Source organism: Hyla sarda, chromosome 1 (assembly GCF_029499605.1).
Source record: "Hyla sarda isolate aHylSar1 chromosome 1, aHylSar1.hap1, whole genome shotgun sequence".
NCBI lineage: Eukaryota > Metazoa > Chordata > Amphibia > Anura > Hylidae > Hyla > Hyla sarda.
In genome coordinates this window covers 189,128,794-189,145,766 of record NC_079189.1, presented here as the reverse complement: position 1 = coordinate 189,145,766, position 16,973 = coordinate 189,128,794, and the positions used below count along the sequence as shown (strand labels likewise).

At 40.1% G+C, this 16,973-nt stretch overlaps 1 protein-coding gene across 1 annotated transcript in view; it reads right to left on the bottom strand.

The window, feature by feature from the left end:
- Positions 1 to 16,973, bottom strand: part of TBCK (TBC1 domain containing kinase) — a 307,224-nt gene that overhangs the window by 33,872 nt on the left and 256,379 nt on the right. Inside the window, exon 25 of the mRNA XM_056566040.1 lies at positions 15,037 to 15,196. Within this exon, the coding sequence (XP_056422015.1) occupies positions 15,037 to 15,196 (160 nt within the window). The remainder of the gene's footprint in view (positions 1 to 15,036; positions 15,197 to 16,973) is intronic.

Here is a 16,973-nt window from a genome sequence, read left to right as displayed (position 1 = left end):
TTGAAAGGGGTTTGGCATTAAAGCTTGAATAAAGACCTCCTTACAACCTCATGCCTGTTTGCATTAATATGGGCTCTAAATCACCTGGACACAGATCCAAACTGTGCTGCATCACCAAGCCGGAACAACCAGGTGGAGGCTTAAAAGGAACATTAAGAGAGAAATTATGTCAGCATTATGCTGCATCTTTGGAGCTGATAAAGTAGAACGAGAAACATTTCCAGCACCAGCAAGTGTCAAAGGATAGGAGGCTGCAAGAGGGAGGCTGTTAGATAAGGAGGTTGTAGCCCACATCATGCTGCAATGAGGAGAGAAGCCATGCTGAGGGCCAAGAATGACAAGGACCTAGAGTAAGAGCGGAAGCCATGCTGGGGGGTCAGGAATGAGAGGTTGTCCATGCTGAGGACTGGGAAAGAGATGGGGAGCCATGCTGGAGACCAAAAATAAGATGGGGAGCAATTCAGGGGACCAGGGGTGAGAGGATTAGATGGGAGGCCAGGAATGATATAAGATGCTTTCTGTGTACTAGGAAAGTTAACCATTCTGGGGACCAGACCAAAATCGGAAGCCAAGCTGTGTACCAAGACAGACATGGGAAGCCATGCTGGAGACCAGGAATAAGATGGGAAACCATACTGAGGACAAGAAATGATATGGTGCACCATTCTGTGGACAAGAAATGGGGGTGATGCTGTGGACTAGGAATAAAATGGAGGGTCATGCTGGGGGCCACAAATGAGATTGTTAGCCTTATTGGGGACTATGAATCAGATAGGGTGTGATGTTGGGGACGAGGAATGAGAGGGGAATCATTTTAGGGACTGTGAATGAGAGAGTATACCACCTCTTTTCTCTGACATAGAAAATCTACGCAGCAATAGAGAACACTCACATGTAGTTTTAATATTGATCTCTTTATAAGTGCAAGAAAAAGAGAACAGATTTGCCATTTATAGACGGCACTCCATTCTTTGAATAAGAAGGATGTAGGTGTCTTTTTGACTGCTGTATCTGATGAAACGAAGACATAAAAATACGGTATGTCACACAGCACTGCACCACTGGCCCTTGGTTGTGCACCTCCAGTGTAGAAAATTTTTATATTTCACAAATAATGTAATTTGGCAGCATAAGGAATACATATTTTGTGTCCATTACCTATACTCTCTAACCTGAGGAGGCCTTTATACATACAGTAGATAAAGGTACAATCTGAAGCCTGTAACTAAGCAGCACGTGCTTGCGATTCTTCAGACTGCTAATAAAATACAGATTTGGTTCTTGTTTTGCTGAATTAAAATTTTTGCTGACTGATTGCTATTTTTGGGAAGAGCTTGGATTTGGCATATGATAACACCCATCAGCTTCTTATCAGTTTAGTCATGTTTACAGGAACATTTCATGTTTTAGATTTGACATGCACTACCTCCAAAACTGTAATCTTGAAATTCTCAATGTCTGTGTGGGCCTATGGGTGCTCGGAAACTCCAACAGTAACCTGAGAGGTTAATTTTTATGAAGAACTGATTACAATTCATCAGATTGAAGTTAGAAGATGACTACCACCGTTTTATGTTAACTCTCTCACAGCCACCTGAAGGTAGAGTATAAGGCCTTTGCAATATTTGATAAAAAAAAACAAAAAAAAAAAAACAAGGTTCTTCATATTCACACTAAAACAAAATAAAATTTATTTCCTTTTTAAAAGCCTATGATCTACTTATATATTAACTTAGCTTAATCTCCTTTCACACTGCTGCTGCAGTCCCCACCCCCGTCAAGAACGTACATCAAACTCTCTAACCCTCCCCCCCCCCCACCGAGTTTGGCCTTCATTTTGGCAGGGTGCAACAGGCAACAGCGGGCCCCAATGTACCCCACTAAAGTCAATAGAGTCTGTCGGGCGCCACTGTTTTTCAGCGGGAGTAACGGGAGGAAAAAACATTGCATGATGTATTTTTCCTCTCGCTATTCTCCCCAGCAGCCCCAACAGCCGTCACACTGCCATGTGACAACGGTAGTGTTAAAGGGGCCTTAAAAGGACACATGTTCATCCTCTATCATGTTCAACGTTTCCCAGATCAATTCTACCTTATAGAGTATCAGGAAAAAGTTATAACCCTCAAAGTCATGGCATCTAGCAATTTCTTAAAAACCATTTTAACTGTCATTATTACACTTCAAATAGGGCAGTACATAGTTTCCATACTCTTACTGTAAAGACCCCATTCATTATAGTTTAGTCTAAATTGCCTCCTCCACGTGTAAAAAATATTCCCAGGTCTTGGGATAGCTCTTTTTAACCCCTTAAGGACTCAGGGTTTTTCCGTTTTTGCATTTTCGTTTTTTCCTCCTTACCTTTTAAAAATCATAACTCTTTCAATTTTCCACCTAAAAATCCATATTATGGCTTATTTTTTTGCGTCACCAATTCTACTTTGCAGTGACATTAGTCATTTTACCCAAAAATGCACGGCGAAACGGAAAAAAAAAATCATTGTAAAAAAAATCGAAGAAAAAATGCCATTTTGTAACTTTTGGGGGCTTCCGTTTCTACGCAGTGCATATTTCGGTAAAAATTACACCTTATTATTCTGTAGGTCCATACGGTTAAAATGATACCCTACTTATATAGGTTTGATTTTGTTGTACTTCTGGAAAAAATCATAACTACATGCAGGAAAATTTATACGTTTAAAAATGTCATCTTCTGACCCCTATAACTTTTTTATTTTTCCATGTACAGGGCGGTTTGAGGACTCATTTTTTGCGCCCTGATCTGAAGTTTTTATCGGTAGGATTTTTGTTTTGATCGGACTTTTTGATCATTTTTTATTCATTTTTTAATGGTATAAAAAGTGACCAAAAATGCGCTTTTTTTGACTTTGGAATTTTTTTGCGCGTACGCCATTGACCGTACAGTTTAATTAATGATATATTTTTATAGTTCGGACATTTACACACGCGGCGATACCACATATGTTTATTATTTTTTTTTTTTACACTTTTATTTATTTTATGGGAAAAGGGGGGTGATTCAAACTTTTATTAGGGAAGGGGTTAAATGACCTTTATTAAGACTTTTCTTTTACATTTTTTTGGCAGTGTTACAGGTCCCATAGGGACCTATAACACTGCACACACTGATCTCTCATCCTGATCACAGGCGTGTATTAACATGCCTGTGATCAGTGTTATCAGCGCTTGACTGCTCCTGCCTGGATCTCAGGCACGGAGCAGTCATTCGCCGATCGGACACCGAGGAGGCAGGTAAGGGCCCTCCCGGTGTCCTGCACGCTGTTCGGGACGCCGCGATTTCACCACGGCGGTCCCAAACAGCCGGGTCACTTTCACTTTCGCTTTAGAAGCGGCGGTCAGCTTTGACCGCCGCTACTAAAGGGTTAATACCGCACATCGCCGCGATCGGCGATGTGTGGTATTAGCCGCGGGTCCCGGCCGTTGATGAGCGCCGGGACCGACGTCGTTAAGGGGTTAAAATCTATCTATAACTTAACGACCACGGACATATATTTACGTCTGTGGCCGGCTCCCGTGGAACCAGCAACCAGGACCCGCGACTAATACCGGACATTGCCGATAGAGCTGATGTCAGGTATGAACCCTTTGGACGCCATGATCAAAGTTGATCTTTGCGTCTAAAACGGGAGAAAACACTTGCCGGTTAGCTCAGCGGGCTATTCGGGACCGCCAAGGTGAAATCGCGGCACCCCGAACAGCTAAGAGGACAGCAAGAGAGCGCTTACCTTCCTCCTCGCCGTCCGATCGGTATTCTATTGCTCAAAGCTTGCCATGAAGGCTATGGAGATTAAAATGGGGACCGTGCAGGCTAGCTAATCTGAGTCTTTTAAGAACTCGGGAATGGGGGCGTACCTGTACGCCCTGCGTTCTTAAGTGGTTAAAAAAAATTTGCAAACGAAAATAAACATGTGGTATCACCGCGTGTGTAAATGTTCGGACTATAAAAATATAATGTTAATTAAGCTGCACAGTCAATGGCATAAACGTAAAAAAAAAATTCCTAAATCCAAAATTGTGTATTTTTGGTTACTTTGTATGCCCTAAAAAATTTATAAAAAGCTATCAAAAAGTCCAATAAAAACTTCAGATCATGGCGCAAAAAATTAGCCCTCATACATCCCTGTAAATGGAAAAATAAAGTTATAGGGGTCAGAAGATGAAGTTCTTTTCTTTTTGAATTTCCTTTCTGTCTGACCACAGTGCTCTCTGCTGACACTTCTGTCCATTTTAGGAACTGTCCAGAGCAGGAGAGGTTTGTTATGGGGATTTGCTCCTACTCTGGACAGTTCCTAAAATGGACAGAGGTATCAACAGAGAGCACTGTGGTCAGGCAGAAAGGAAATAAGAAAAAAAAAAGACCTTCCTGTGGAACATACAGCAGCTGATAAGTAGTGGAAGGGTTAAGATTTTTAACTAGAAGTAGTTTACAAATCTGTTTAACTCTCTGGCACCAGTTGATTTATAAAAAAAAATACTTTCCAGTGGAGTACCCCTTCAAGGGAGAGTATCATGTATCCGATCTGAGACCATTTTACTGACTGCTGCTGATATTTTTGTTATGTTTTATATAATTGTTTATGTCCAATAAAGATTTTTCTGCTTGTACCTATGTATGTTTGGTGCTTTTGTGATAGGGTAACCTAATTTACTATTGTAAACCCAACCTGTTTTGTCAGGTTGTGGGCCAAAATGTGTCGCACTGGGCCACAAATTGATTGTGTCTGCACCAAAATTTGGGTCCAAAAATTTAAAAAAACCCGACCAACTCCCCACTTTGATTAGAAAACCCTTAAAAAAAGCAACGTGGCTGTCGGGAAAAGGGGGCTTGTCCCTAACATTTTCAAAAAATTCCAACATATGTGGTGGATTTGAGCTCTGGAAAACCCCAGAGATCAGAGCAATTGTAAAAAAAACTAACAAAATGTAGTAAATACCATGGAAAAATACCTGTTGGGAAAAAAAAAACAAAAAAAGAAAACTACAGTCAACTCTTAGAAAATCAGGACCACTGATTTTTGGTGGTTTCAGGAGTGGAGCAGACAGGTAAGCAATACCCCCTTAACGACTATGGACGTATATTTACGTCCGTGGCCGCCTACCAATCTGTGAAAATTGCTCAGAAGCTGAGCGTGCATCATGTCTGCGGGGTCCCGGTAGCTATCAGCAACAGGGACCCACGGGTAATACCAGATATCGCCGATCGGGTTGATGTCTGGTATTGCCCTTTACTATAACCCCCCCCCCCTTTTTAAAATATAACCTTTATTGGTGATTTAATAAAATTATACCCCACAAAAACGTTAAAAATTACAGCGGATTTGATATGGCGTGTAAACTGTTGTCTGTTATACACTTGTAAGGGGTGTTAGGGTCCAAATTGCACTTATATGATCGTGTGCTGGTTATCCAGAACACGTCAGCTATTGGTACCCAATCCCTATACTGTCATTATCCTCCGCTGATCTAAAAACAAGCAACTACTAGCCTCCCCGACGTTTCGCTGAACGGATCAGCTTTGTCAAGGGAAGCGAGCTGTTTTTGACTGCTGTGGTGAAATCGTGGCGTCCCAAACAGCTGAGAGGACAGCAGGAGGCTCCCTATGTGTCTCCACGCTGTCCTGAGATCCAGGCTTGAGCAATCAAGCGCAGATAACACTTATCAATGAAATGCTATGGCAATGCATTGAACAGTGCCTGCAATCAGTGTATGGGAGCTATAACATTGCAACAAAAAGTGAAAAAAATAGTTAATAAATTAGATTTATTAAAAAAAAAATAAAAAAAATAAAAAAATAAACATAATGGGGGGCATTTATAAAAGCATTTTTCAGTTTTTTCTTTCATATATTTGTCGCCAAAAAGTCGCAACTGCGACTACGCTATTTTCTGTGCGACAATCATCACTAAGAGCGAGAAAAGCAAGAAAATAGATTTTTGCTTAGATAAGCAAGTTTTAGAAGTTGACTTGCAGTAGTAAGAGATTTATAAAATGCGACTGTCTCTAAAAAGTCGCTATAAAAGGAAAACTTTGCTTAAAGTTACTCCAGCATATTCCTGGCTTACAGATTTTGCTTACATGAGCAAAATCTCAAAATGGAAAACTGGAGGAAAAAAGCTGATTTGCTTACATGAGACAAATTTAAAAAGGCTGTGTGACTTGTTATAAATTTGTTGCATGTAAGCAAAACATTAAGCAAAATAAAACGACTAAAAAAATACATAAGCAAGTTTTTATGAATGTTTTATCGCCCCATGCGTAAATGTCCCAACTATAAAAATATATTGTTAGTTTAACTGCACAGTCAATGACGTACGTGCAAAAAATTCAGTAGTCCAAAATGGCTTATTTTTGGTCACTTTTTTAGACCATAAAAAAATGAATAAAAAGCGATAAAAAAAAGTCAGATAAAAAAATGGTACCAATAAAAACTTCAGATCTTGACGCAAAAAATTAGCCCTCATACCGCAGAAAAATAAAGAAGTTTTAGGGGTCAGAAGAGGACAATTTTAACCTGTTGGGGACGGAGCGCATACCTGTACACCCTCCACCCACTCCCTTTCTATAACGCGGGGCCACGCCATGGCTAATAGCGCACGGTACTGATGGCGGTGACGCGTGCTATTAACCCTTTAGACGCGGCGTTCAAAATTGCCATGTCTAAAGTGAAAGTAAACTAATGCCGGTTAGCTCAGGGGGCTGTTCGGGATCGCCACGGCGAAATCGCGGCATCCCAAACAGCAGGAGGGTCCCCTACCTTCCTCCTCGCTGTCCGATCACTGAATGACTGCTCAGTACCTGAGATCATGGCATGAGCAGTCAAGCGGCAGAATCATTGATCAATGGTTTCCTATGAGAAACCATTGATCAATGTAAAAGATCAGTGTGTGCAGTGTTATAGCCCCCTATGGGAGCTATAACATTGCAAAAAAAAATTAAAAAATAAGTTAAAGATCATTTAACCCCTTCCCTAATAAAAATTTGAATCACCTCCCTTTTCCCATTTAAAAAAAAAGTGTAAATAAAAATAAACATATATGTGATATCGCCGCGTGTGCGGAAATGTCAGAATTATAAAAATATATTGTTAATTAAACCGTACGGTCAATGGCGTACGGGCAAAAGAATTCCAAAGTCCAAAATAGTGTATTTTTGGTCACTTTTTATATCATGAAAAAATTTATAAAATGCGATCAAAAAGTCAGATCAATACAAAAATGGTACAGCTAAAATCTTCAGATCACGGCCCAAAGAATTAGCCCTCATACCGGCCCGTACATGAAAAATAAAAAAATTATAGGGGCCAGAATATGACAATTTTAAACGTATATATTTTCCTGCATGTAGTTATGATTTTTTTCAGAAGTAATACAAAATCAAACCTATATAAGTAGGGTATCATTTTAATCGTATGAACCTACAGAATAAAGATAAGGCTGGCTTCACATCACGTTTTTACCAATACGGGACCGCATACTGCTGGGGGGAGCTAAAACCTTGCACTCCCATATCCCTGGCGTATGCCGCCCGTATGTAATTCATTTCAATGAGCCGACCCAAGTGAAACGCTGACTCCGGTCAGCTCATTTTTGCCCTGTATGCAGTTTTCCCACCGCACATAAAACCGAAGTCGACCACGGTTTGAGGTGCGGTGTAAAACCGCATACGGGGAAAAAATTAGCTGACCGGAGTCAGCATTTCACTCTGGTCAGCTCATTGAAATGAATTACATACAGGCAGCATACGTCAGGGATATGGGAGCGCAAAGTTTTAGCTCGCCCCCGCTGTTTGCGGTCCCATATTGGTAAAAACGTGATGTGAACCCAGCCTTAGTTGTCATTCTTACCGAAAAATGTACTGCGTAGAAATGGAAGCCCCAAAAGTTACAAAATTGAGTTTTTTTTTCTTCAATTTTGTTGCACAATGATTTTTCTTTCCCCTTTCGCCGTAGATTTTTGTGTAAAATGATGTCATTACAAAGTAGAATTGGTGGTGCAAAAAAAAAAAAAAAGTAATCATATGGATTTTTAGGTGCAAAATTTAAAGGGTTAAAGGAGGAAAAAACGAAAGTGCAAAAACTGAAAAACGCTGGGTCCTTAAGGGGATACTATATGCTTATGCAGCATTTTATTTTCACCTGCTGTCAACGTACATTCAATGCAAAGTGAAATTACAGAAAAGTGAAATGCTATTTAAAAAAAAAAAAAAAAAAAAGACCTGGCGAAGTTACTGAAAAAAAATACAGAAATATATTTAATTTCTGCATGATTAAAATGTGGTGTTGCACTAACAATTGAGGATACCATGGTAAGAGACAACTTTGTGGAAGTGTTATACATAGAGAGATAACATGCTATAGCAAGCATAAAACCAAAAATAACACATGACTTCCAACCCTGACCACTTTAATCCTGTAGAATGGCTGCTACTAATGAGGCTATATACAGAGTTGTTACTCATATGTGACAGAATAAGCACCTTCACCATTTACAAAGCGCATCAATCAACACTATATGATACAGTAAAATCAACCAAAATTGCATCGAAATGTCATCCTCTATGGGGGTGGTCTTCTCAATGCGTAATGAATGGTGCACTAAAAATCTGTTGCACAAAGTTTGGTCTTGATAAGTGGGTGGTCTTCTCAAATAGGTGGAGATGTTTCACTATATATTAGTGCTGGGCAGTATGACCAAAAATGTGTATCACAGTATTTTTCAAAAACTTATGGAGGTTCCACGGTATTTGGTATTTAAAATTTTTTCACTCATACAGCTGTACAAAGAGCATGGGCACTCAACTTCTTTGGTTGACCATGGCAAGGCTTGTTTTGAATGGAATCTGTCCTTTGAAACCACTGTATGGTCTTGTACATCGTGCTGTAACTCCGTTTCGGGGTCTTGGCAATTTTGTCATGGCCTAGTCTATCTTTAAAACAATAATACTTTTTTTTTTCAGATCCTCAGAGAGTTTTTTTTTACCATGAGGTGCCATGTTGAACTTCCAGTGACCAGTATTGGAGAGTGTGAGAGCGAGAACACCAAATTTAAGACACTTGCTCCCCATTCACACATGAGACCATTTAACACTAATGTCACATAACATCCGGAAGGGAAAATGGATAATTGGGCCTAATTTAGGGCCTAATCACTTTTTTTTGCAAAGGTTTAGACATTAATGGCTGTGAGTTGAGTTATTTTGAGGGGATGGCAAAATTAAACACTGTTACATAGGCTGTGCACTCTACAGTGTACGTTACATTGTAGCAGAGTATGATTTGTTCACATGAAAACATTTTATAAAATATTTACAAAAATGATAGGTGTGTACTCACTTATGTGAGATACTATATACACTGATCAAAAAATAAAGGGAACACTTAAATAACAAAATATAACTCCAAGTCAATCACACTTGGATCTGATCATTTCCAACAACGCAGAGCTGGTTGGTAATGTAACTGTGAGGGAAAACCTTGGTAATAGCGACCACAATATAGTTACTTTTGACTTAAAATGTAGAAAACAAAGACAGACGGGGAAAGCAAAAACATATAACTTTAAAAAGGCAAACTTCCCTGGGCTGAGGGCTGCACTACAGGACATAGACTGGGGGGAGGTGTTCTCAAATACTGATACAGAAGGTAAATGGGACATCTTTAAATCAACTCTAAATAACTATACAGCTAAATATATACCAAAGGGGAACAAATATAAACAATTAAAACTAAATCCTACATGGCTGACAAATGAGGTTAAAAGAGCAATAAACAACAAAAAAATAGCCTTCAAAAAATACAAATCTGATGGGTCAGCTATAACATTTAAACAGTACAAGGAGCTTAATAAAATCTGTAAAAATGTAATAAAAACAGCAAAAATTCAAAATGAGAGACAGGTGGCCAAAGAAAGCAAAACTAATCCTAAATATTTTTTAGATCTATAAATACAAAAAAAACAAGGACAGAGCATGTAGGACCCCTTAATAATGATAATGGGGAGGTTGTCACGGGCGATCAAGAGAAGGCGGAGCTACTGAATGGGTTCTTTAGTTCTGTATATACTATGGAAGAAGGAGCTGACATTGGCCAGGTCAGTGCTGGTAACACATCATATAATGTATTGAACTGGCTTAATGTAGAGATGGTACAAGGTAAGTTAAGTAAAGTAAATGTAAGCAAATCTCCAGGGCCGGATGGACTACACCCAAGAGTTCTTAGAGAGGTAAGTTCAGTAATATCTGTACCCTTGTTCATGATATTTAGAGATTCTCTGGTGTCTGGTATTGTGCCAAGGGACTGGCGCAAGGCTAATGTGGTACCAATCTTCAAGAAGGGCTCTAGGTCTTCGCCAGGCAATTATAGACCGGTAAGTCTAACGTGCATTGTGGGTAAATTGTTTGAAGGACTTATAAGGGATTACATACAGGAATACATAGGGGATAATAGTATTATAAGTGATAGCCAGCATGGGTTTACTAAGGATAGAAGTTGTCAAACCAATCTAATTTGCTTTTATGAAGAGGTGAGTAGAAGCCTTGACAGAGCAATGGCTGTGGATATAGTGTTTCTGGATTTTGCCAAAGCGTTTGATACTGTCCCTCACAGACGTCTGACAGGTAAGTTAAGGTCCTTGGGCTTGGAAACTTTAGTTTGTAACTGGATTGAACACTGGCTCATGGATCGTACCCAGAGAGTGGTGGTCAATGATTCGTACTCTGATTGGTCCCCGGTTATTAGTGGTGTACCCCAAGGTTCAGTACTGGGCCCGCTGCTGTTTAATTTATTTATCAATGATATAGAGGATGGTATTAACAGCTCTGTTTCTATCTTTGCAGATGACACCAAGCTTTGTAGCACGGTACAGTCTATAGAGGATGTGCATAAGTTACAAGATGACTTGGATAGACTAAGTGTCTGGGCATCCACTTGGCAAATGAGGTTCAATGTGGATAAATGTAAAGTTATGCATCTGGGTACTAATAACCTGCATGCATCGTATGTCTTAGGGGGGATTAAACTGGCAGAGTCACTGGTAGAGAAGGATCTGGGTGTACTTGTAGATCACAGACTACAGAATAGCATGCAATGTCAGGCTGCTGCTTCCAAAGCCGGCAGGATATTGTCATGTATCAAAAGAGGCATGGACTCAAGGGACAGGGACATAATACTCCCCCTTTATAAAGCATTGGTACGGCCTCATCTGGAATTTGCTGTTCAGTTTTGGTCGCCTGTTCATAAAAGGGACACTGCGGAGTTGGAAAGGGTGCAGAGACGCGCGACTAAACTAATATGGGGCATGGAACATCTTAGCTATGAGGAGCGATTAAAGGAGTTACAACTGTTTAGTCTTGAGAAGAGACGTTTAAGGGGGGATATGATAAACGTATATAAGTATATAAATGGCCCATACAAAAAATATGGAGAAAAACTGTTCCAGGTTAAACCCCCCCAAAGGACGAGGGGGCACTCCCTCCGTCTGGAGAAGAAAAGGTTTAGTCTAAAGGGGCGACACGCCTTCTTTACCGTGAGGACTGTGAATTTATGGAACGGTCTACCTCAGGAACTGGTCATAGCAGCAACAATTAACAGCTTTAAAACAGGGTTAGATACATTCCTGGAACAAAATAACATTAATGCTTATGCAGAATTATAAAACTATATCCCTTTCCCTTATCCCCTTACACCCTTCCCTTCAATTCCCTGGTTGGACTTGATGGACGTATGTCTTTTTTCAACCATACTAACTATGTAACTATGTAACACTTCTGTGAAATCACACTGTCCACTCAGGAAGCAACACTGATTGACAATTTCACATGCAGTTGTGCAAATGGAACAGAGAAGAGGCGGAAATTAGCAAGACAACCCCAAAAAATGAGTGGTTCTGCAGGTGGTGACCACAGACCACTTCTCAGTTCCTATGCTTCCTGGCTGATGTTTTGGTCACTTTTGAATGCTAGTGGTGCTTTCACTCTAGTGATTGCATGAGACAGAGTCTGCAACCCACACAAGTGGCTCAGGTAGTGCAGCTCATCCAGGATGGCACATCAATGCGAGCTATGGCAAGAAGGTTTGCTGTGTCTGTCAGTGTATTGTCCAGAGCATGGAGGCACTACCAGGAGACAGGCCATCAGGAGACATGGAGAAGGCTGCAGAAGGGCAACAACCCAGCAGTAGACCGCTACCTCTGCCTTTGTGCAAGGAGGAGAACTGCCAGAGCCCTGCAAAATGACCTCCAGCAGGCCACAAATGTGCATGTGTCCACTTAAATGGTTCAAAAACAGACTCCATGAGAGTAGTTTGAAGGCCCAATGTCCACAGGTGGGGGTTGTGTACAGGTGGGGGTAGGCCCAAAATTAGGCCCAATTATCCATTTTCCCTTCTGGATGTTATGTGAGATTAGTGTTAAATGGTCTCAGGTGTGAATGGGGAGCAAGTGTCTAAAATGTGGTGTTATCGCTCTCACACTCTCCAACACTGGTCACTGGAAGTTCAACATGGCACCTCATGGCAAAAAAACTCTCTGAGGATCTGAAAAAAAAAAGTATTATTGTTTTAAAGATGGACTAAGCCATGACAACATTGCCAAGACCCCGAAACTGAGTTACAGCACGATGTACAAGACCATACAGTGGTTTTAAAGGACAGGTTCCATTCAGAACAAACCTTGCCATGGTCGAGCAAAGAAGTTGAGTGCCCATGCTCTTTGTACAGCTGTCTTTATTGTGCATTGAAGCTTTATAGTTCAAGATGGCATGAAACACTGTGCCTGCATACCACATTTAAATCTCCCACTACTTGGGCAGCTCAAACAGATGGTGTAGATGATACTGATGAATGTAGTTCATGAAGACACAATTTATATTTCCTTCCTATCACATGCCGGAGCAATTCTAAACATAAGCTGAGGGACTGTGAAAGAAGGAAGCTACCGGCAGTGTCAGTAGGATAAAGTTGCCCTTTACGGATGACGACACCATCTGCAGAGCAGTGCAAGGAAATCTAAATAGACATGCAGATTTCATATTGCCACTGTTTCTGCTTGAAACAGTATTTATTTTGATATATATGGACATGTATAATGAGGCTTTCTAAAATTTAAAGGGGTTTTAAAATGTGGCTTGAGGGTGGGTTTACACCACGTTTTTGCAATACAGTTCCTGTATCAGGTTTCTGATAAAAAACGGATTACTCAAAACCTGACTAAACTGTATCAAAACGTGTGTACAAATTTTTATCTCTATACGGTTGAAAACCATAAACGGTTTGAAAAATGATGTCCGGTTGCATTTGTTTTTTAAGAAAAAAAAAGAATTTGTTTCTTAACTTTTCACTCCAATATGAATAAAGTTTTACTTGTTTGATTGAAATTCCAAGAAAAAAATCTGAGCAAAGCCAAAAACCATATGGTGAAAACAGGATGGAACCATATGCACATACGGTTCTGTACGGTTCCCATTGACTTCCATGTTAAAAAAACACACAGTTTAATACAGTTTTTCACCCGGACCAAAAACCGCGGTAGGCCACTGTTTTCTGTCCGGATAAAAAAGAAAGTTAAATAACGTATTGTTTGAAAAATGGAGACAACCGTATATATTATGGTGCATACGGTTTTGAATGGGAAGTTTATGGGCACGGTTTTCTGTAGTGTTGCATACGTTTTTTTTTTATTAAACTGTATGCCGAAACCGTATAGTAAAATCGTGGTGTGAATCCACCATTAGTTTAAAAATGGCAAATGTAGGGCGGGCAAAATGGAGCTGAGAGTCTGAAATAAGAAGGGTAGCTTGCTAATACAATCTGTACAGCTATCTATTGCCCATTTAAGTATGACAACAAAATATTACAGAATTCACAGCACAGTAAAGGATTAGAACCGTAACACTTAACTACATGTTATGAACAACAGTTGAATACCTGACTGACTAAATACCTGAAGGTCCTTGCAGAATTCCTTCACGCTGACATCACCCAGAATTAGATCACATTAGTCTCTGTCAACCATTGACTAAATATAAAGACTCTTAGGGTGATGCCGAGCTGTCCAGTGCATGCCGGATGCTGTACTTGCTTTGGTACAGCCGGGCTTCCCATAACACATCCTATGTTACATGTAATTATCCTGTCATAACACAGGAAGGATGGGGGTTATATTGCATTAGGTATACTGAAGCCTGGTAATGGATGTTTAGTGCTAGGAATGAATGACAGCTATGTGGAAGCACTCAGGGCTAGAAAAAAATAACCACTTCATAATATGTTGATCTGGAGAGAACAGGTGGTTTAAAACATTATGCACTACACAATGGCAGGGTTGAGGGAAAGCTGAATGGAGCAATGTACAGAGATATTCTTAATGAAAACCTCATCCAGAGGTCTCTAGACTGGGCTGAAGGTTCACCTTTTAACAAGACAATGATCATTAGCATAAGCCAAGACAACACAGGAGTGGCTTGGAGACAACTCTGTGAATGTCCTTGCAGTGGCCCAGCCAGAGCCCTGACTTGAACCGAATTGATCATCTCTAGAGAGAGACCTGAAAATGGCTGTCCACTGACAGCCCCCATCCAATCTGACACAGCATAAAATAATATGCAGAAATGAATGGGAGAAACTCCCCAAATCCAGGTGTGCAGACATTGTGGCATCATACCCAAAAAGACTGGAGGGTGTAATCGCTGCCATAGGTGCTTCAAGTACTGAGTAGTGTGAATAGTTATGTCAGCACATTATTTTAGCTTTTCCTTTTTAATTTAGTAAAAATGTGTGTTTCATTCTGTCATTATGGGTTACTGAGTGCAGAATGATGGGGAGATGGGGGAAAATTTGCATTATTTTTAATTTAGCACAAGGCCGCAACATAACAAAATGTAAAAAAAAAAGTGAAAGGTTCTGTAGGCTTAGCACATGCATTGTATATACATATGTAGTAGTGAATTTGATACAAATTATAATTTAACTATTGTAGAAACAGTTGAAGATATAACCAGACTTACCTCTGCTGAATTTGTTGATACATGTCCAACAGATACAATCACTTTGCCTTTGAAACTCTGAAGGGTGGCACTAGCAGGACCTGGCACCAGTTCTCCATCCCCAGTGAATGAGGAACCAAATGGCATATTTATGCTACCAGGTATATGTCCTCGATTAAAGCTGTGACAAGGATATTAAGGTACATAGAAAAAGATGTGTCTTAAAAATTTTTACACAATAAGAGAAAGCTTACATGGTAAAAGGGGTACTCCGCCCCTAGACATCTTATCCCATATCCAAGGATAGGGGATAAGATGTCTGATCAAAAGGGGGGCCGCTGCAGCCCACCGAGTCATCAGCTCTATGGAGTTTGTTCCATGGCTGATGACTCACGATACAGGGGCCGGCGGTTTGTGACATCATGGCTCCATCCCTCATGACATCACCCCCGCCCCCTTAATATAAGTTTATGGGAGGGGATTGTTGATTAGCCTCCCCCCGCCTGCTCTGAGCAGCTCCCTGCTGTGTGTATGTTTTTTACTGCAAGACTCGGAATAAAGATTGAAGATTTATCTACAGTGGTGAGTTGCCGTTTGCTTTTTCTGCTTCTCTTGGATAGAAGTTACACAGCCTATATTTCTCTTATAGCTACAACAGAATGGCTGCTTTTTACAGGTAGAATATTTAAATACTAGTTACTTTCCTTTTTTAGTAACTGAAGTGGTTCCAAAAAGTGAAGCTTTACTTAAAATTCAAATAATATACTGTATCTATTATTATATAGGTGCATTAACCCTTATAACTATAGAAATCCACCATCAAAGGCCATGGAGCTTAATGGCACAGAGTTAACTTCCCTAATACATTCTGCAGAGTGAACTTCGTGACTCATACTTCGGTATAACAAGGTCTCGCTATCTTGATTGTGTAGTATGGAAAACCAGGAAATAAAAGCTGATTCGAACATATTAGATCACTGCCTCTCTAACACACACTCACTGTTTCATTGTCTTTTACCTATCTTTCTGCTAGCACTGGAGGTGTGGATTGACCTTAAATGGGACCGCAGCTGGGTGAAAGCCAATACATCTGCTGTTACCTTGAAAAGGAAATGTCTTATCTCACTTGTCGCCCTATCAAAATTTCCGGATGAGAGTGAATTTATCTGCAGAAGCCAACTTGTTATGACTACATTGTACAACTGAAGAATAGTCCCATTGACTTTCAGTTCCCCGATGGCTTTTCTTTTCTTTCTAGAGAGTAGCATGCAACTAGGGCTTATTTTATATATTTTATTATATTGTTAGCAGACATATTCTAATAATTGAGATAATTCTCTCATAATGTTGATTTATGTCGGGGGGGGGGGGGGGGTGCGCAATATCAAACCTACGATAAGGGTCTGGTGGTCACCCTGCTTTAAAACCTTCCATTGGATTTAAACCTAAGCTTTTCCAGGCATCACCCATACGATTGAATTTTGAAATATATATACCATGCCCTTAATGGTATGAATAAGGCTGGCCTGCAATACCAGGCACAGTTTACAGAGACAAACAGCAAGAAGGTGGCATGTGCCCTCCACAATGCATAATAAATATGAAACTGAAAATCACAAAATGTTTGGTTTGGATGAGGAAGTGGTCTTCTTAAAGTGGCCTTGTGGAGAGCATTTACTGTAAACACAAGTGAATAAAAACGTACGCACAATCTGAAATATTAATGAAGACACATTGGGGGATATTTATCAAAACCTGTGTAGGGGAAGAGAAGTGCAGTTTCCCATAGCAACCAGTTTGCTTCTTTCATTTTTCATAGGCCTTTATAAAAAATAAAACAATCTGATAGGTTGCTATGGGCAACTGCACCTCTCTTCCTCTACACAGCTTTCGATATATCTCCCCCATTGATTTTCTCCTAAAACCTACTGTACATATCCAGACATTTCTAGTCATTC